The sequence below is a fragment of the Schistocerca piceifrons genome, chromosome 1 (genome assembly GCF_021461385.2).
Source record: "Schistocerca piceifrons isolate TAMUIC-IGC-003096 chromosome 1, iqSchPice1.1, whole genome shotgun sequence".
NCBI lineage: Eukaryota > Metazoa > Arthropoda > Insecta > Orthoptera > Acrididae > Schistocerca > Schistocerca piceifrons.
In genome coordinates, this window is record NC_060138.1 from 205374721 (window position 1) to 205396876 (window position 22156).

At 44.7% G+C, this 22156-nt stretch overlaps 1 protein-coding gene across 1 annotated transcript in view; it reads right to left on the bottom strand.

Moving 5' to 3' along the window:
• Positions 1–3641: 3641 nt before the first annotated feature.
• Positions 3642–22156, bottom strand: part of LOC124800205 (zinc finger protein 541-like) — a 280290-nt gene continuing 261775 nt past the window's right edge. The window contains exons 4-6 of the mRNA XM_047262980.1: positions 5063–5209; positions 4780–4978; positions 3642–3707 (exon numbers count right to left, since the gene is read on the bottom strand). Coding sequence (XP_047118936.1) covers positions 3642–3707; positions 4780–4978; positions 5063–5209 — 412 coding nt within the window. The remainder of the gene's footprint in view (positions 3708–4779; positions 4979–5062; positions 5210–22156) is intronic.

The following is a 22156-nucleotide window of genomic DNA, read 5'->3' on the forward strand; positions in this document are numbered from 1 at the left end:
ATGTGATTACATTTTCACGCAATTTGGGTGCATAGATCCTGAGAAATCAGTACCCAGAACAACCACCTCTGATCGTAATGACGGCCTTGATACGCCTGGACATTGAGTAAAACAGAGCTTGACTAGCGTGTACAGGTGCAGCTGCCCATGCAGCTTCACCACGATACCACAGTTCATCAAGAGTAGTGACTGGCGTATTGTGACGAGCCAGTTGCTCGGCCACCATTGACCAGACGTTTTCAGTTAGTGAGAGATCTGGAGAATGTGCTGCCTAGGGCAGCAGTCGAACATTTTCTGTATCCGGAAAGGCCTCTACAGGACCTGCAACAAGCCGTCGTGCATTATCCTGCTGAAATGTAAGGTTTCGCAGGGATCGAATGAAGGGTAGAGCTACGGGTGGTAACACATCTGAAATGTAACGTCCACTGTCCAAAGTGCCGTCAGTGCGAACAAGAGGAGACTGCGATGAGTAACCAATGGCACCCCATACCCATTACGCCGGGTGGTACACCAGTATGGTGATGACGAATACACGCTTCCAATGTGCGTTCACCGCGATGTCGCCAAACACGGATCCGACCATCATGATACTGTAAACAGAACCTGGATTCATCCGAAAAAATGACGTTTTGCCATTCGTGCACACAGGTTCGTCGTTGAGTACACCATCGCAGGTGCTCCTGTCTGTGATGCAGCGTCAAGGATAACCGCAGCCATGGTCTCCGAGCTGATAGTCCATGATGCTGCAAACGTCGTCGAACTGCTCGTGCAGATGGTTGTTGTCTTGCAAACGTCCCCATCTGTTGACTCAGGGATCACGATCCGTTACAGCCATGCGGATAAGATGCCTGTCATCTCGACTGCTGGTGATACGAGGCCGTTGGGATGCAGCACGGCGTTCCGTATTACCCTCCTGAACCCACCGATTCCATATTCTGTTAACTGTCATTGGATCTCGACCAGCGCGAGCAGCAATGTCGCGATACGATAAACCGCAATCGCGATAGGCTACAATCCGACCTTTATCAAAGTCGGAAACGTGATGGTACGCATTTCTCCTCCTTACACGGGGCACCACAACAACGTTTCACCAGGCAACGCCGGTCAACTGCTGTCTGTGTATGAGAAATCGGCTGGAGACTTTCCTCATGTTGTAGGTGTCGCCACCGGCGCCAACATTGTGTGAATGCTCTGAAAAGCTAATCCTTGGCATATCACAGCATCTTCCTCCTGTCGGTTAAATGTCGCGTCTGTAGCATGGCAACTTCGTGGTGTAGCAATTTTAATGACAAGTAGTGTGCAAAAACAATCAGTGACATAGAGAGGTAATCATTTCTGCCGTGTGAGTGACTGTAGACGAACTTAGATGTGTTCTGGTTGTTGAATTTAATTATGTTTGCACGTGAGGAGGAAATAAAAAACGCTGATCGTGAGAGGGTGCTGTGAATGGCACATTATCCATTCTCTGCTTTCGGTAGCTGTGTTTGATCTGGGCTTACAGCCTTTCGACGTGCGGCGCACAGAGACGCCACGCCAGATGATTAAGCTAAATTTGAATGTTAGCCAGTGGCGGGCAGGTACTGCGATCCGCATTAGGCAGATGTGATGTGAGGCCGTGAGCGGGGTGCAGCCAGTGGGCGGCGCCGACCAATTTTCCGGCTTCAGGTTCCCGTCAGCGAATTAACGGGCGATTTTCCATTGGGGCGGCCGCGTGAGGCGGCAGAAGTGCGAGCGGCCGATAACGCCGGCCTGCCGCCCGCTAATAGCAGCTGTAGCGCGCGCGTCCGACCAGCTAACGATCGGAGGGTCCGGCGATGAAGTTACAGCCGCGCCCGCCGGCTCCAAGATGTGCTTAGCCGCCTATCCCAGGGGCCGGCGTGATGGGCGCACGCCCTCACTCGCTACGCTAATGGCCAGAGCCGCCCGACAATATGCGGCGGCAAAGTAGGGACTCCTCCCTCCCCGTGTGTCCGGTTCACGCCAGCTGGCTGACGCCGTACTTTTAGGACGGCGCGCAAAGAGCGGTCGCTTCTTTGGCACGGGTGCGAGTAAAAGACGCGCTTTGCTCGAGGCAGCTTCAAAAGCCCGCTGTAATCAGCTCTCTAGGATGATATAAAATCCGAGCGCTACGGGGAACAAAAAAGCGGTTTAAGTATTTCTGTCGGCCATCAATGCGACGAATTCTGCGACGCTAATGTAACGGACAAGGACGAGGGGTGTGGGAGGAGAAAGAGGGAGAAAGGGTAGGGTGGTGTACGCTTTGTGTCTGTGTGGACAAAGTAAACTACAGGGTGTCCGAAAAGTCTTTCCCTGAAACTTCCTGGCAGTTTAAAACTGTGTGCCGGACCGAGACTCGAGCTCGGGACCTTTGCCTTTCGCGGGCAAATGCTCTACCAACTGAGCTACCCAAGCACGACTCACGCCCTGTCCTCAAAGCTTTACTTCTGCCAGTACCTCGTCTCCTACCTTACAAACTTTACAGAAGCTCTCCTGCGAACCTTGCAGAACTAGCACTCCTGAAAGCAGCGTGGAAATCTCATTCTGGAAACAACCCCTAGGCTGTGGCTAAGTCATGTCTCCGCAGTATCCGTTCTTTCAGGAGTGCTAGTTCTGCAAGGTTCACAGGAGAGCTTCTGTAAAGCTTCTGTAAAGTTCTATTCACTGCTCTAACCTAAAAGACACAACCAATTCCACTCGCCTGTCAATTGGAGTGAATTACACAGCTCGCCATTAAAATTGCAACATAATGAAGGCGCCATGCAGCAAATATCAAATTGGCATGAAGTGTACGTCATGATTGGATATGCAAGTGATTAGCGTTTCAGCGAAAACCGCACAAATCAGGTGGGGGTAACGTGTGTTTGTAGCAAGCTGCACGCACACACTACATGGACTATCTGCTCAAAGCTAATGAACAAGGTAATTGGGCAGCAAAATTTTCGGTTCTGCTGTGAATTGCATCACTTTTCTTTGTATATTTCGTTAATTCCACCCAACGTTAACACATAATTTCGTAAACTGATCTTATTTAAGTGTACAATTTTGTAATAAGGTTTTATGTTATTGTGCAGTGCTGGAGAGTTAAATCAGAGGTAGTTGTTGTGTTGGGAAAAGTTCGGTCCCGTGTTCATGGCGAACGTGTTACGTGACTGAGTTGTCCTCAGGCCGTGGGCCTAACGGTCCTCCAGTGCAGGATGGGTAAAGGCGTACGGTATCACTGCATCTGCTCGTGGTCCATCACGATGCCTGAGGTACTAAATCTCAGTCTCTGGCAAGCCTTGGGCTTTTCCCAAGCCACTGTGTTAAAAGAAAAACAGTACTCCAGAATCAATGGGCGGAAAATAGCGTATTGATGACGTATGTTACAGTCGACCAGTGGCGGCTCGTGCAAAATTATGCCAATGAGCTACAATGTGGTAGCCAACAACGTTTTGACTTACAAGGGTATAATCTTAACTGCGTTGAATATATTAGTTTTATGTATAGAAGTGAACTGTTTAAATATATTTAAATTTTGTAATTAATCTTGTTACATTGTGGGGAATAAAATTAAATGGAAAAAGAATGGTAGTAGCAGCGGGAATCGAACGTGAGCCAATGAACTGGTCAGTGTGGCATGATCACTATTTTTTGTTTTATTGTTAGACTGACTTGGTACTTTCATGAGCATTCTGACGACCATAGCCAAAATTACGTTGTAATACGAGCTGCAAATTGAGAAACAAATAATTATTATTAATAAAACAAGAAAAAAGATTCTGAACAACCAGGAAACTAATTCACAAACTCATTCCCTCATTTTTTTATCTGTGTGTAAGGAAGAAAAATTAACAAAAACAAGGTTTCACCCGATTGGGCACCAAAAACAGGAAGAAATCAAAGACCATAAAGGAACTTTATCAACACCGTGTCGACTAACAAGAAGAAGCATATTTGCAAAAAGTGCCCCATAACGTGGCAACCGCAGCCATTTTCAGTGCGCGGTCTCCAGATATTAGTGAAGGACACAAGGATCTGGGTCGTTCTCCCCTTCAACAACGTGATGGACGTAGCGGCCCAGCAGCCACACGACCGTACTCGTTTTCGTCTGAGGGGAAATGGATATGTCCGGATTAATAAGAAATTCATCCGAAAAAGAGGATTCAGGCCCTCAGGAAAGAAAAGAATATCAGCACCTAAGAAACTGACAATAATAAAATACTCGCTGATATCATGGTTAATCTGTCCATTACCGACGGGAGGAGTTCGACGGACCGGCCGGAGGCAGGAAAATAAACGAGAAAATTTGGAAATTTGTGGTAGGATCTTATGGGACCAAACTGCTGAGGTCACCGGTCCCTAAGCTTACACACTACTTAAGAGGGGTAGGACGTCAAACGGGCCGACTTGGAGCAGGAGAGGCATCACAGGACATTTTAATTTCCACTGTCTATACTTTTACAAGTAAATTCGTAAAACTTTGTCAGCATGACCGGGAAAGATTCAGGATTGACACTCGTAGCAGCGAAAGTTCAAAAACATAACAAAATAATTTTTTTTACATGTGAAACTTCATTTTTTTCACTTACTATTGGCTGCATTTGTAGCTATGTTGTCCATGATGAGAGGTAATGCCTGAAATTTGCTATTCTCGGCGAGGTGGTGTTACACGGTATTAGCGCAATGTCTCCTGGCGCAGAGTACTTTCTGTCCTGCGTGTTTATACTGAGGTTAGTTACGGTGTTTCATCCTGCAACGGGTACAGAGTCGCTGTTAGCGATAAGTACCGGCTCGGCTTACCTTGGAGGACGTGGCGGAAGACGACGAGTTGGTGGCGGGCGTCGTGGGCCGAGGAGTGGACGAGGAGGCCGGGTCGGAGGCGAGCAGCTGTTGCAGCTGGCTGCCGCCGCCCTTGGCGGGGGCGGAGTTGCTGCCGGCGGCGGGCGACGCGGAGGTGGTGGCGGGGGGCGGCGCGTACTGGATGCACGAGGAGGACGAGCTGGCCGCCGGGGACGCCGCCGCCGCCTCCGCGGAGGCCGCCCCGCCGCCGCTGCCGCCCCCGCTGCTGCTGCTACTGCTGCTGCTGCTGGCGCCCCCGCCCCCGCTGCCCGACGTGTGGTGGTTCTCCGTGTGCCGCCGCAGCGAGCGCGCGTCGCAGTAGCTCTTGCCGCAGCCCTCCGCCTTGCACTCGTACGGCTTCTTGTTCCGATGCGTCAGCATGTGGCCGTTCCTGTCAACACACGCCCCCTGTCACTCACTGCTCGCCGCCGTCCCCATCAACTCTCTCCTACTACAGTAAATTTGCGGCTCCAAAATGAATCCCTCACTATGCAGCGCAAATAGTGATTGAGAGCCGCCTTCTCTGAACAGCCTCGACACAATGTCATATTCGGGAAGTTGACTCCACTCTAAAAACAACTTTCACATCCCAGCATTTGGCGTCCACTGTTTAAACAATTGTTACGCAATGTCGTAGCATAAGTGCGCAAGGGCTTATGACGTCACGATATATTTCGCAAGAGCTCCACGTACGCGTACACCACCATTACTCTGCCACGCAAACATAGGGGGTACACTCGTCTGGTGTGAGACGTTCCCTGGGGGTTCCACCGGGGGCCGAACCGCACAATAACCCTGGGTTCGGTGTGGGGCGGCGGAGGGGTGAAGTGGACTGCGGTAGTCGTCGTGGGGTTGTGGACCACTGCGGCTACGGCGGGGACGGAGCCTCTCCGTCGTTTCTAGGTCCCTGGTTAACATACAATACAATACATTAAACTTCGTTGCGGAATTTCGTATAAATTACATGAAAATTAAAATATCTGTGTATACCGGGTGATCAAAAAGTCAGTATAACTGTGAAAACTTAATAAACCACGGAATAATGTAGATAGAGAGGTAAAAATTGACACACACGCTTGGAATGACATCGGGTTTTATTAGAACAAAAAAAAAAGAAAAAAAAACAAAGTATTGCTAGATGGGTGAAAGATCTCTTGCGCGCGTCGTTTGGTGATGATCGTCTGCTCAGCCGCCACTTTCGTCATGCTTGGCCTCCCAGGTCCCCAGACCTCAGTCCGTGGGATTATTGGCTTTGGGGTTACCTGAAGACGTAAGTGTATCGTCATCGACCGATATCTCTAGGGATGCTGAAAGACGACATCCGACGCCAATGCCTCACCATAACTCCGGACATGCTTTACAGTGCTATTCACAACATTATTCCTCGACTACAGCTATTGTTGAGGAATGATGGTGGACATATTGAGCATTTCCTGTAAAGAACATCATCTTTGCTTTGTCTTACTTTGTTATGCTAATTATTGCTTTTCTGATCAGATGAAGCGCCATCTGTCGGACATTTTTTTAACTTTTGTATTTTTTTGGTTCTAATAAAACCTCATGTCATTGCAAGCATGTGTGTCAATTTGTACCTCTCTATTTACATTATTCCGTGATTTATTCAGTTTTCAAATTTATACTGACTTTTTGATCACCAGGTATATACAAATATTTTAATTTTCATGTAATTTATACGAAATTCCGCAACGAAGTTTAATGTATTGTATTGTATGTTAACCAGGGACCTAGAAACGACGGAGAGGCTCCGTCCCCGCCGTAGCCGCAGTGGTCCACAACCCCACGACGACTACCGCAGTCCACTTCACCCCTCCGCCGCCCCACACCGAACCCAGGGTTATTGTGCGATTCGGCCCCCGGTGGACCCCCCAGGGAACGTCTCACACCAGAGGAGTGCAACCCTTATGTTTACGTGGCAGATTAATGGTTCTGCACGCGTACTTGGAGAACTTGTTTGCGCAGCAATCGCCGACATAGTGTAACTGAGGCGGAATAAAGGGAACCAGTCTGCATTCGCCGAGGCAGATGGAAAACCGCCTAAAAACCATCCACAGACTGGCCGGTTCACCGGACCTCGACAGAAATTCGCCGGGCGGATTCGTGCCGGGGACCAGGCGCTCCTTCCCGTCCGGAAAGCCGTGCGTCAGACCGCACGGCCAACCGGGCGGGCCAATTTAATGTAAGTAACTGCACGAAGCTTAACAGCCCTCAGACCTCCACACCTCCTATCCCTAAGCCCTCTACCCCCACAATCTACGTTCGACCGTCAGCCTGTACAAATATCTTAATTTTCATGTAATTTAATAAATATTTCGCTACAACTTTCAATGAAATTGAGATAATTATGCTGTTTTGTTACGATGTTTGCTGAGCTTAAATGCTGTTTTATGTAAATTGCGGGTGGAAGGCGGGATCAAAAAGAAAAAGAAAGGAAAGAGCCTAATGCGGAATCAGCAGCGACGAATGAAAATATGTGCCAGACTGGGACTTGAACCCGAAATTTCCTGCTTACCAGGCACTGCGCCACCCGGGCACAGTGTTTATAGCGAATGCCCGGACATCACGGCATGTTGCCCAGCCGACTCACAGTCCCACCTAGCGTCACATATCCACAGTCTCTGCTCATGTATGTCCATGTCCAAATGGCTCTGAGCACTATGGGACTTAACAGCGGAGGTCATCAGTCCCCTAGAACTTAGAACTACTTAAACTTAACTAACCTAAGGACATCACACACATCCATGCCCGAGGCAGGATTCGAACCTACGACCGTACGGGTCACGCGGTTCCAGACTGAAAAGCCTAGAGCCGCTCGGCCACTCCGGCCGGCTATGTCCATGTCTTCCTTGCTCACTAATTTTAGATTCCTGCTGTAGGTCGAACGTAAACATGCATCTGCACTGAAGGGTGTGGATTCATTGCCCATCGAGGTAAAATCAGTTAAATGAATGAGTGGTGTCTGTTCTTTAGGACCGAACGAACAGACACCAAGTATTCATATACAGGGTGTTACAAAAAGGTACGGCCAAACTTTCAGGAAACATTCCTCACACACAAGGAAAGAAAATATGTTATGTGGACATGTGTCCGGAAACGCTTACTTTCCATGTTAGAGCTTATTTTATTACTTCTCTTCAAATCACATTAATCATGGAATGAAAACACACAGCAACAGAACGTACCAGCGTGACTTCAAACACTTTGTTACAGGAAATGTTCAAAATGTCCTCCGTCAGCGAGGATACACGCATCCATCCTCCGTCGCATGGAATCCCTGATGCGCTGATGCACACCTGGAGAATGGCGTATTGTATCACAGCCGTCCACAATACGAGCACGATGAGTCTCTACACTTGGTACCGGGGTTGCGTAGACAAGAGCTTTCAAATGCCCCATAAATGAAAGTCATGAGGGTTGAGGTCAGGAGAGCGTGGAGGCCATGGAATTGGTCCACCTCTACCAATCCATCGGTCACCGAATCTGTTGTTGAGAAGCGTATGAACACTTCGACTGAAATGTGCAGGAGCTCCATCGTGCATGAACCACATGTTGTGTCGTACTTGTAAAGGCACATGTTCTAGCAGCACAAGTAGAGTATCCCGTATGAAATCATGATAACGTGCTCCATTGAGCGTAGGTGGAAGAACATGGGGCCCAATCAAGACATCACCAACAATGCCTGCCCAAACGTTCACAGAAAATCTGTGTTGATGACGTGATTGCACAATTGCGTGCGGATTCTCGTCAGCCCACACAAGTTGATTGTGAAAATTTACAAGTTGATCATGTTGGAATGAAGACTCATCCGTAAAGAGAACATTTGCACTGAAATGAGGACTGAGAAATTGTTGGATGAACCATTCGCAGAAGTGTACCCGTGGAGGCAATGAGTCGCTTGTCAACACAAGCACCGAAGTCAACATTACCTTCCTTCAATTGGGCCAACTGGCGGTGAATCGCGGAAGTACAGTGCATACTGACGAAACTAAAATGAGCTCTAACATGGAAATTAAGCGTTTCCGGACACATGTCCACATAAAATCTTTTCTTTATTTGTGTGTGAGGAATGTTTGCTGAAAGTTTGGCCGTACCTTTTTGTAACACCCTGTATGTACTTGTTATATGTGTGTTAAGCTTTGGGTTCTAAAGCTTAGAGCACTATTGCACGGAATTCAGATAATTATGCTGTTGTGTTACGATATTTACAGTTGAAAGTAGGGACAGGGGCAGCATGGAATTCGGGGGCAGGGGTCTAGGAGGCCGTGAGGCTTCGCACAAATACTTACATTAAACTTTGTTGCGAAATTTCGTTTAACTTACATGAAAATAAAGATATCTGCACATGCTGGGGGTCTATTCCAGAAGCTTTAGGCTCAAGAGCTTACCTGTTGATGCGAAATAGCATACGACGTCAGATGCCCTTGCGCAACTATTCCATTACATTGCCTAACAGTTGTTTTGACAGTGGAGTCCTCTTGTCCGAGATGTAGAGGTTATCGTGAGAGTGGTGGACAATTACAGGGACGTGAAAGTGTGTTAAGGATGTCCAGAAGCGGAGGCTTTCACCTATTCGCAATGTCTTCTGTTTCGAAACTTCCTAGCAGGCTAAAACAAGAGTGACGTATCAGGTATCGAATCATGAACCTCATCACTAGCAGGAAATTCTCTTACTCACTCGTTTATCCAGGAATGTAGAACAGAGGCACTGGCGGAAATAAAGCTGCGAGGGTGGATCGTGTGTTGCGCCCGGACAGCTCCGTCGTTAAGAGTATTGCCCGCAGACTGTAAGGTATGGTGTTTGAATCCGACATAAAGTTTTAACCAGCTACGAAGTTTCGAAAGCTTCTGTTAGCACTGTAAAAAGTAGGAGTTTCACAAAAGTTCACATTAAAATACTCGGATCGCGTTATTATATATAGAGGAAGAGATCGCTGGACATATTGGGAGCAGTGCCGCGTGCCGTGGGTGCCTTTCGATGGGGGGAGTTTTCTGCCCAGCGACAAAAATGAAGAGGGATAAAACAAAAGGGAAAGAGAGTGAGAAAAGTGGTTATGGGGAGGAGAGGAAGTATAAGGAAAACAAGATGAAGAAGGGAAAGGATTGGGGGCACCGAAATGGCAATCAAGAGGAAATGTATGTAAGGGAATCGAGCAGTGGTTTGGATTAGAGTGTGCTGAGCAACGGTTCCGTAAAATCTACCTGTCCTGGTATCGAAACGCTCGTTTATAGGTGCCATATGGCACCAAGTGAACGAATGCAACAAAAGTGTCATACTTATCTTCTGCGTTTGACGTTCTTTTATTACGGCGTTGCATCGATCGACTTTAAAGCAATAAAGTAGGAATCGTGTTACTGTAGTAAGCTATGCGACTTTGGAGTACGTGTTTTCCTTGTTTTGAACTGTATCATACAAAAAAGAATAACTGAGATGTGTATCTTTTGCTTCAACGTCGTATTGAACACAGGAAACGAGTAAACATACTAACTAACGATGACGAATAAATAAAAACTGGACGATATTGTCAGTCGGGAAAAGAGGTCGCGAAGTCGTAATTTTTTCTGGGCGCCATATACTCTAATTACACCACTGCCTGGCCGTTTGTGAGACGATAAAAGTATTTTCCTTAGAGAGACTCTCTAACAACTCGTGGTTAGTGTGAGAAGTCTCACCTTAGCAATAACGGACCTAGGAGTCCTTCGAAACAGCTTAATTCCAATAGTCAGTGTTTTCTCAGCGAGCCAAAAGAACGCCTACAGGCCGTCGTGGAAGCCTTTGCACCTTGGGCAATACTAGCAAGTCTGAAATCCAAATTCATCTTGTTCTCGACCCCTGCGCCACACCACGTGCCGACACGGTAACGTACTCCTCAAGACTGAACTCTTTGTTAGACCAGCCAATGACCTTTCCGCTACTGCAAATGCTGATGTCGTCATTCAAATCTTAATAAAGCAGTTTTTTGATGAGCGATGTCTAGACGTGAAGTCACCACGCACAACGGTATCAAGCAAGGGCGACAGATGCTAGCCGGAATGGCAAGAACTTCGCAAATATGTGGGCAAGCGGAAGAACTGTGCCCGATTTGTACGATAGAAGTTCGGTGACGGACAGAAGATACTGTTGGTTACATTGACCTGAGTGGAAGAATCTTGACTGAATAATATCAACATAGGAGAGAGAGAGGATCAGTCCAGATGAGGACAGGCAACAAAGTATTGGTCATAGCGAACAGATGTCTGTTATCACAAATCCACGGACATCAAATTGAACCAGATTTTTGAGCTAGTCCAAAAGAAGTGTACACTTAGAGTTTCTAGCAGCTTTAGAGACGTTGTAAAAAGTTGCAGACGTTCGTCTCACGAAAGGATATTCGTTTGAAGGGTGCTGCGAAAATGCAATGCATCTCTAGAAGAAATCGCATAGAAGACGCCAGCCAATTCTAGAGTACCGTTCCAATGTTTGGAGTCAAGACAATAGTTCTCGAATTCAGAGACGCACTTTTAGGATCTTAACAGGCCGCTATAGTACATACGTAAGAAATGCTCGGAAACTTAACATCGGAATCCTTGGCTGAAAGACGACGTACTTATTGCGAAATCGTGTTGGGTAAGTTTAAAGGACCTGCGTTCCAGGAAGCGTATGTGACCATTATGCTGTCACATGTAAGCTTTTGGAAATTATAATATTTTTTGAAGTCTATTTTGGAACATTGTTATCACTAAACAGTACTTAATAGAATCGCAGAAATCATTGTCATGAGAATCTACGTTCTATAAGATTTTTTAATATTTTCTTTCACCCTTTGCATTTTGCTTGTTTAAATTTTTGGAAGGTTTTGTCGGCCATAATTCTGTAATGTGGAAAATCTCATTTATGTTCCAAAAAAGTTTTATTTGAGTCGTAAATGTCCACCAGATCACCTATTTTATCAAAGAATCTGTCAACTAGCTCCTGGTGGTCTGGATTTTCGCGCTACCAAAATTTACTTCCTCCAAATCCTCCGCTCCAATTCCGTATCCGTCTACCCTATCCAACTTGAGTTCTGTATTAACTTGTTACTTTATCTCCTCTACCCTCCTACACTGAGCACGTTCGGATTGTCTAGATTTCTTGAGAAGCTGGTATCAGTCACCAAATAGGTACCTCCATTAGTGCCAATCTTTGTATACTATGACGCTTTTGGCAGCACACCTCTCCTACATTACACCAAAACACAATCAACACTCTATACCAACAAGCTCCTCCTAGATTACCATGATATCCTCCCAGAGATCTATCAATTCTTCCAGATTTGGCCGACTGGTTCTTTCTCCTTCGTGTAATAACTCCTCCCCACCTTTCTCCTCTCGTTTTCCAATTGTTCGAAATCCACTTCCCTATCATTCCATCCTACATCCTTTTCGAAATATTGTCCCACTGAAACGCAAATCATCTGCTACTCAATTCTTTCTCAGTTCAACATATCGCATTTTTCGTATTTTTCTAATCCTTAAGGGTCCCAAATCGCACATTCTTATCACCCTTTATAATGCAAAAGAAATCAGTGGAAGATAACAATTTTCTTTCCGTGTTCATAAAAAGTTGCCACTCGCATTTTAACAAAACTCAAGAAATTCATGAATATTTTTGTTTATAAACTACACAGAATGCGACAGGTTTTATTATTATTCACATATAGGCCATAACGGATCACACATTGTACAACAAATGAAATTTCAGAATGTTATTTTAGTTTTTTATGCCTACATTACTTTCATTATTTCTGGGTGATCTCCATCCCTATCCGCCGAACAATTGTGTCGAACAGGTCATCCATTTTATCCTTCAGTTTGTTCCTTGTTGGAATGTGCTGCTCGATGAAGATTCAGCTGTCGTCAGCCGTAAGTCTTCATGTCCTTTCATGAAATCCTAGTAAACGTCTTTACCCGTTTTCATTAACTTACCAAACCAATGCTTTATTTTCTGTTGCTTCGCCTATTTGTACTCTGTATTTGAGAACTCATCTTTACTCAAGGGCACAAGCTGCTTACCTAAATTTTTAAAAGGATTGTATGATATTGTTTCCTTTCCTTCATTGCATGTTCTGGAGAAGCTTACTATTTACTAAAACGGGTTTCATGACCACCTCTTAGTTTTCCTGTAATCCGCGGAACTAAATATTTCTTTGCCGGGTCACTGATTGCCGGTTCAAGAATTCCTGCACTTTCTACTACTTCCTTCATGTTATTGGGATCGCATTTGTGTCTTGACTTCTCCATTTTTGCCTGTCAGAGAATTAATCATAATAATTAAAGTTTTGTATGCTACTTGTTTTGAGCGGCCCGAGCCGTAATTGCTTTGTCTGATACAACGCGAAAGTTCCAGTGTGACATTTCAACATTCCCACTGTTATTACTTGGGCCAGATCATCACAGCCTACAGTATACAGGGTGTTAGGGTTATCAGCGCGGATATTTCTATTGATGACTGAGGACACTATACAGAAAAACGTTATATCAGTATTTACTTCATTCGCAGACTAATAATTACGGCTATTATGAGTCGTATGTTTTTAGGTTGGCTAGTATCTCCAAGTACAGCAAGCCACTAATGAATGAGATTTTCACTCTGCAGCGGAGTGTGCGCTGATATGAAACTTCCTGGCAGATTAAAACAGTGTGCCCGACCGAGACTCGAACACGGGACCTTTGCCTTTCGCGGGCAAGAGCTCTACCACCTGAGCTACCGAAGCACGACTCACGCCCGGTACTCACAGCTTTGGAAGGTAGGAGACGAGATACTGGCAGAAGTAAGGACATCACATGCTAGGTAGGTTTACGTAGTTCTAAGTCTAGGGGACTGATGACCTCAGATGTTAAGTCCCATAGTGCTTAGAGCTATTTGAACCATTTTGTAATAGGAAACAAAACTTATAATCTTGGTGCGATGTACCCTCTGCCATGCCTAGGCAGTGGCTTGAAGAGTACATTTGTAAATGTAGATGTTACATACACACTGCACGTTTCTGCTGGAGGTGAAATGTATGCTCATACGACGTACGGGAAGCTTGGTGCAAAAAAGCACTAGCTCGCAGCGCGGGAACGTACGAGGGACAAAATTAGCGCGACCTGAGGGACAGAAAGCGGGCGCCTGCGTGCAGACGCATTAGCAACCGCCGGTCCACAGTAGAGTCGGTACCCAGAAGCGCACGCCACACTCAATTTACCGCGGACGTCAGCAGCCGGCGAGCGTATATATCAAAGCATTCTCCGCCGGCAACAAATCCGGAATAAGCTGATTATTAGTCGCTGTCGCGTAATGGCTCTGCAGCTTCTGCCGCAGCTGTAGCTGCGTCAGCGAGGGGGCGCTGGTGGGTGAGGGGGTGGATGTGGGGTGAAGGAGCCGTCCGCGAGTCTGAAGACAGCTGGGCCTGCGGGCAAACTTTTTGAGAGCGCCAGGGAGACGCCCGCCGGCTTTTGTTTAATTTGATTTGCAGCGTTAAGGATACACTATCGGCCGGCTTTAATTGCGTTACTTCGGTGAAATTAAGATTCGAAAGCCCGGCGCTGGTAATTGCGTTGCATTTACAAAGTTGTTTGAAAAGCGAGCGGAGGACGCGGCGGCGCGCGCCCACTAAAGTTCCGTAATTTGTTGGGCCTGCAATTAGGCCGGCTCGCGAAAAATGCACCTGCGGTCCCGCGCGCTCCCTCTGCTGTCGACGCGCTGGCATTCCCAACGACGTCAGTACATCTGCCGTTCCGCTCGGAACCTGCTATCGCTCTCACAACACGCCGTTGCCAAGTAATCTCACCGGACGAAATATTAATCGCCCGCTTAAAAGAGCACAATGGTCGCTTTGCAGTGCTGTTGTTGATGCAGAGCTGGTACCAGGGGGGGGGGGGGAGGAGGGGGGGTCATCTGACGCTCCACAATCGGTGGACGTCACAGCTGTGGCAGTCACTTGTACAATAACGGGAAAAAAATCACAGTACCAAGAAGGAGTTGCGCGACATAAGCGAAACTTTGTAGGCATGTTTCCACATCTAAAAGATGGGCTCTATTCAAACTTCATGCCATTCGCATAAGAAAATGGTTCGAATGGCTCTAAGCACTATGGGACTTAAAACATCTAAGGTCATCAGCCCCCTAGACTTAGAAATACTTAAACCTAACGAACGTAAGGCCATCACACACATCCATGCCCGAGGCAGAACTCGAACCTGCGACCGTAGGAGCAGCGCGATTCCGGACTGAAGCGCCTAGAACCGCTCGGTCACAACGGCCGCCGTCGCATAAGAGTGGTCCTAGCAGCGGCACTATGAGCACCCAAATCAAGTCTACATCTACATCTACATTTATACTCCGCAAGCCACCCAACGGTGTGTGGCGGAGGGCACTTTACATGCCACTGTCATTACCTGCCTTTCCTGTTCGAGTCGCCTATGGTTCGCGGGAAGAACGACTGCCGGAAAGCCTCCGTGCGCGCTCGAATCTCTCTAATTTTACATTCCTGATCTCCTCGGGAGGTATAAGTAGAGGGAAGCAATATATTCGATACCTCACCCAGAAACGCACTCTCTCGAAACCTGGACAGTAAGCTACACCGCGATGCAGAGCGCCTCTCACGCTTACCAAATAACCCTGTGACGAAACGCGCCGCTCTTCTTTGGATCTTCTCTGTCTCCTCTGTCAACCCGACCTGGTACGGATCCCACACTGATGAGCAATAGGTCGAACGAGAGTTTTGTAAGCCACCTCCTTTGTTGATGGACTACATTTTCTAACGACTCTCCCAATGAATCTCAACCTCGCACCCACCTTACCAACAATTAATTTTATATGATCATTCCACTTCAAATCGTTCCGTACGCTTACTCCCACATATTTTACAGAAGTAACTGCTACCAGTGTATGTTCCGCTATCATATAATCATACAATAACGGATCCTTCTTTCTATGTATTCGCAATAAATAACATTTGTCTATGTTAAGGGTCAGTTGCCACTCCCTGCACCAAGTGCCTATCCGCTGCAATTTTATAATGCTGCAACTTCTCTATATACTACAGCGTCATCCGCGAAAAGCCGCAGGTCTCCCTTAAATACACTCTACAACTGTCGTGAACGTTAGTTACCTTTCGGGACAGGACGTGTTGAGCTGATGTTAGTCAAGAATGCTCTTAAGGGAATGAAAGACGCCATTATCATCACCTCACAGACTTTGGACGAGATCGTGCAACAGAACTACTAGAAACTGCATGTTCCTTCTGTGATAGTGCACAAAGGCTTGGCAGAAATACAGCCACTGTACATGGGTTCTGGCACCTGTGGTCACGAGAATATATGGCCGCAAGAAGACAGGGCTCTGGGCGGACTCGTAGCACTACCGACAGGGATGGCCATGATTCCGTCCCATCGTACCGCATCTGCAGCAGCAATTTAAGCAGCAGCTGGCACCACAGTGACACAACGCACTGATACCAATCTGTTACTTCAAGGACAGCTCCGAGCCAGACGCCCTGGTAGGGTACATTACACTGCCCAAAAACCATCACCAACTGCGACTTCAGTGGTGTCAAGCGAGACCTCACTGAAGGGCAGGGCCGAGGTCCGTTGTGTTTTCTGATAAAAGCTGGTTTTGCGTGGGTGTCAGTGAGGGCCCTGTGTTGGTGGGAAGGAGGCCAATGCCAGCCCAGGCACTGTCCTTCTCTCACTTACTGTTACTAATGGCTGTAATAGAGGCGTAAAAATGAATTAACTACTATTCATTAACGCATACATTCTAACTGTAACGTAAAGAGCAAATTATAATGTTCTCGAAACATTTCTACCGTTATTTAGAACTCTCTCATCCACATAAAATACTTCCAAAAACCGAGGTGATGATTTGGGCAAGAGGCCTCCTAATAACCGAAATCCACAATGAATCTAACAAAAGCTGTATCGTTCCTTTTTTTAATACGCATGTAGACATACATGTCTGAATTTCTTGCGTGTTAAGCTCTTTCGGTTTCATAGATGTGAACTGCATTTTTATTCAATCTCGTAAGTAATTCTTCTTGAGTTATAATTATATTTACACTTATCATTATTAAGAGATTATCAATGTCCCCTGATACTTGAGAATCGCGTAGCGGGTTAAAATAGAGTAATTGTTTCATAACTTATAAAAAAGGATGACAAACAATCGTCTGACCTTACGATGTGCGGCACATGAGGTTATTAAGAAAACACGTGCTTTTACACCGCTATGGTCGTTCTAGATATCGCGACAGTAACTTTCACAGTTATTGTGTGAAAAGTGGCGTACGTTTCTCTTTTTCTTACAAGGTTATTATACGCAACTATCTCTTCGTGAATGGAACTTCTAGAGAGGGTTATAACGATTAAAATGCGTAAATGGAGTCCCTAGGGATGTAAGTGGAATGAAATCTGACTGTGTTATAGCCATACTTCATCAGAGCTCATTATCACAAGTTCCTTTGTGCTCATTTGTTTCCAGGCGTAAACAAGAAGCACATAGTCGATGACAGAACAAGTGCTGCTACGGTAGTATCGTGTAATCAGAAGGTGTCGCAAACGTTTTGTTTTGGCGGCGATACAGGGGAGAAGCAAATGTACTGCGAGTTGCATACGTCGATCTTATTAGGCGTTCGCCGAGAAAGCAAGTTGTGCTGTAGACCAGCATCACTTTGACGCAGCCCACGAGTTACATGGAAACTCCAAGACGTGCAATTACGAAATGTGGCTTGTTTGAATTTTTTAGCGAAGCCACACGGAAAGCGAAAGACTTTGATGTAAAAGCACGAAAATGTTAATCACTCTGTATATTGCCTTAATTCAACACCTTAAATACCTAGTTAGCAGATCGAAAATTGGCAAGAGATATAGGGAGTATCAATGTTTCAGAGAAATAATGAATAGCCTAACGCAGTAGCTAGAGGAGAAAGCATGTATGAGTCACAGCGTGACGTTGAAAAATCGCTGGTTATACGGAAGCGAAACAGAGTCACTATTAGTAAATAGGAACGCGGAAAATGCGAATAAAATCGGAAAGTTTGTGGAGAACCTAGAAGTTTAAAGAATTTGGGAGCGCTTCAGTCTCGTACTGTCACGCAGTCGTTCAGTATCCTTACAGTTATAGCTCAGGAGAAAAATTCTGCGACTCAAAAATTCTGCGACCCGACTTCGCCATCCTTGTTTTTCGTATGATAAGTTCACCAAGATTCACGAATTAGGTATCCATAATATTTATGAGTCTATGTTACACACACTGCCGAGAAACAAGGAATCACTGGCCAAATAAATATTTCACTCTACCAGGTCTTCAGACAAGCGAAATGCTCTTACACTACAGGAAGGATGCAGTTACAAGAATTGGAAAAAAGGCAGGTTGTAGCAAGTGTGAATATTACTGACCTATCAGTTTAATAATTCATTATGGATACAAATTATTTACAGCAGAAGGGAAAAATAGATGGAGACCGACATTGGGAATGATTTTTGGTTCCACGGAAATGTATGAACACGCAAGGTAATATTGAGTCTTTGAATTAATTTAGAAGATATCTTGAAAGAAAGGCAAATTTACATTTATACATTAGTATATTTAGTAAAATGTTTTCGACAATGTTGACTACCACTCTCGAAATTTTCAAGGTAACAGGGATAAAGCCCAGGGAACGAAAAATTATCTATAGTCCATACGGAAGCCAGACTGAAGTTCCAAGAGTCGAAGTAGATCAAAGAAAAGCGATAGTTGAGAAAGGATCCAGACAGAGCTCTAGCCTGTCCCCGATGATAATCACTCTGTACATTGAGCACGGTTTGAAGAGAACCAAATAGAAACTTGGCAGTTGATTTAAAGTTTAAGGAGAAGAAATAACTTTATGCTTTGCTTGTTACAATATAATTGTGTTAAAGATTGCAATTGACTTAGAAGAGGAGTTGAAGGGAGTGGATAGCGTCTTGATTATACGACGAACATTAATAAAAGTAAAACAATGGTAATGGAATGGTGTCGAATTAAATCGGGCGATGGTGAGGAAATTACATCACAAAATGTGACAGTGAAAGAAGTACCGTATAAGGACTATATTTTAAACAATAACATTTTTATTATTAGATTGAAAAGCTAGACTTAAAAATTCGTTGTTTTTAAAACCGAAATAACCTTTAAAATCCCTGAAAATCGTCATCTGAGCTTTCTTCTTCTTCTTCTTCCTCTTCATCGTCCTCATTGTTTTCTTCATATATAACATGGTCTTCACTGCCGTAGGGACCGTTACTTAAGTCGCACTTCTTGAAAGATTTAACAATAATGTCTTCTCCCACTCTAGATAATGACTGTTTCATCTACTGACACACTTCTTTGATTGTACGTCGTTTTAAAGATTCCTTCGGCGTGAATTCATTTTGGGTTTTATCTATCATCCACTTGTTCCATTCCTCTCTGATATACACTTAGTATAGTTTATTTATCGAGACATCAAGAGGTTGCAGCTGTGAAATAAGTCCTCACGAGATAACAATAAGCTATTTCTTTAAGGTATCTGTCTCATTTTCTCTTTCACAGAATTTTTCAAATGACTGCTAAACTGATCCTGCACATGAAGAGAAATCTTCTTCAATAAAGCGCCTTTCCTTCTCTCCCACACCATGTTAATCAATAATTTCTTAACATCCTAGTCCATCTAGCCCTTGTCATGTGTGAACAATACCACTTGGCGATATTTCTGAAGGATCTGGCATTGTTTTGCACTTGAAAATGACTATTGGGTTAACAGTATCGTCAGCACAACATGAAAGGAAAACAGTGTAGTGTATTTTTTCATGTTCACTTATTTTTTTAGTTACAATTTTAGCACCTTTCATGGCAGCAGTTCTGTTACTCGGCACATCATGTCAGAGGAGTTTCGTCCATATTCCCTATTTGGCTTGGTTCCTCACTGGCTTTCTTTCGATGTTGAATAACAAAACGATGGAAAGATAATACTTTCCCTTCATACTCTCGTGGCATTTTCGCATGCTAAGCCGAAGACGCTTCATAAACCTGAAGAACCAACCAACTCCACCGCTAAAGTATGTTAAGTTCCACTGCAGCGCTAACTTACGAGATGTACATGAATTATTTTTGTATTACTTCCAGTGCCATTTTGACAGTGTCCTTGAATCCATTTCAATACGTCATCTTCTAGTTTTGGCCATTTTGCATTCGGTCCTCTATTTGCACATTTAGTCTTCCCCTTTTTTTCAGTTCTTCTTTACTAGCCTGCCAATAGCTATGATTTTTTTCTGTTTGTGGAGGGCCGAAATGCCACTCAAAAGGTTCAAATGGCTCTGAGCACTATGGGACTTAACAATTGAGGTCATCAGTCCCCTAGAACTACTTAAACCTAACTAACCTAAAGACATCACAAACATCCATGTGCAAGGCAGGATTCAAACCTGCGACCGTAGCTGTCAAGCGGTTTCGGACTGAAGCGCCTAGAACCGCTCTGCCACAGAGCCCGGCGAAATGCCAGTCAGCTGCTCTGCTTTCTTCTGCATATTCAATTCTTCTGCACATTCAATTTATAGCCCGCATCATACGAATACTTTTCATTTTTTCCATTACGTAATTAGCTACTAACAAAAATAATATCCTGATACCGATAATATAAATCACCTTCAATTGAAGTTCACCGGCACCATAGACTACAATAACGTATCATAGGCTAAACAGTGTTCTGGGTTTGTGATGGCGGGGCGGGAGAGAGGCAGTGTTAACAAGCTTGTGAATGTCCACAACTCATGTTCGTCAAATCGGTGCACTGCTGTTGCCAGTTGAATCCAATGCTGCCAGATAGAGCTTTCCCGCGGGATTGAATATATGGCTATTTTAAATCAAACGCTGGACTTTTTGATATCAATTTCGAGTATAAGACGCAACTGAATTTTGGGAGCAATTTTTCGAACAAAAATATGCGTCTTGTAGTCCGTAAAATACAGTAGACGAGCTTTAATATTTAGGCGACAAGATATTAGAAAAACGGCATTTACGATCTTTTAGTATACCATCTGAAAATGAGCTATGCTCGAAACTGGTAAACTAAATAGAAATTATATTAACAAGCAGCTATAGAGGACTATGATTACAATAGTATGCGTATTTCATACAAAGAGAAATTTATTAACATCGAATATTAATTTAAGTATCAAGAGTTCTCTTCTCAAGGTATTTTTCTGGAGTTTAGCCTTGTACGGAAGAGAAACTTGCTGCTACAGAATAATGATGAAGATTGGACTGGTAGATCGACTAACTAATAAGGAGGAACTGAATCGAACTGGGGAAGAAAGAAGCTGACGGCACAACTATTCCTTCTATTCCGCAGATGAATTTCTATTATTGTAATGTTTAAAAATTTGGTGGGTAGTAACTACTAACATCTGCGTATCTTTTTCTTTAAAAAAAGTTTTAAAAAATGTTCAGCCTGTAACCATATGTACAAATTCATTTGTGATGTGAATGTATAACGACTCGTTCCACATCATTACGACTTATCGTGCAAAATTATCCATGGAAACTGAAACTAACTAAGTTGGCTAATACGAGGGATCGGCTGGTAGGACATAATATGGGGAAGCGCCAAGAGGTGGGTGAAACTTTAGAGTGAGACCAGGGCTCAAACTTGGAAAACAATTTGAAATAGATGTTGGAACCAGAGACAAGAGACTTGCACGGGATGAACTAGTGTGAAGAGTTGCGTCAAAGTAGTCTGCCGACTGAAGACAACCACACAACAATAACGACAACGTCATGAATGAAGTAGGTTCGCGAGGCAGGTGTTTGTAAACTACCTAAGTTTCTGAATCGATGAGGGTGGCCCTACCTTGAAAAACAATACACATCCGTCTGCAATACGTCCGTGCAGGACTTTTCCGTATGGAGTTACACGGAGACGTCCATGGATGAAGCCCCTGTGTGAACTGTGTCATTGTACGACAAACAACAGGTATTTGAGAGAGAGTGGAACAAAAAATTATGCAACATTTAAGACGCGTAATGAGAAAGGCGGTTTATGTGCTTAAGCTGCAAGACGTAAATGTTTCATTTCAATAAATGTTTCATTTCAATAAATGTTTATTTCAATTAAAAAACAAGTCACTCAAATCTGACGTGCAGTTCCTTACCTAAAAGTACCCAGTTTCGGATTCTTTCGCCTCGAAATAATTTGGGACAATCTGTAATCATGATAAAAATAAGACGAGGTCGACCGACAGTTTCGATCAAATTTTTTGTGCTAATTGGGTGATCATGAATAGCATATACAAAATTGGTCAGGAAAATGGTAAAAACGACGCA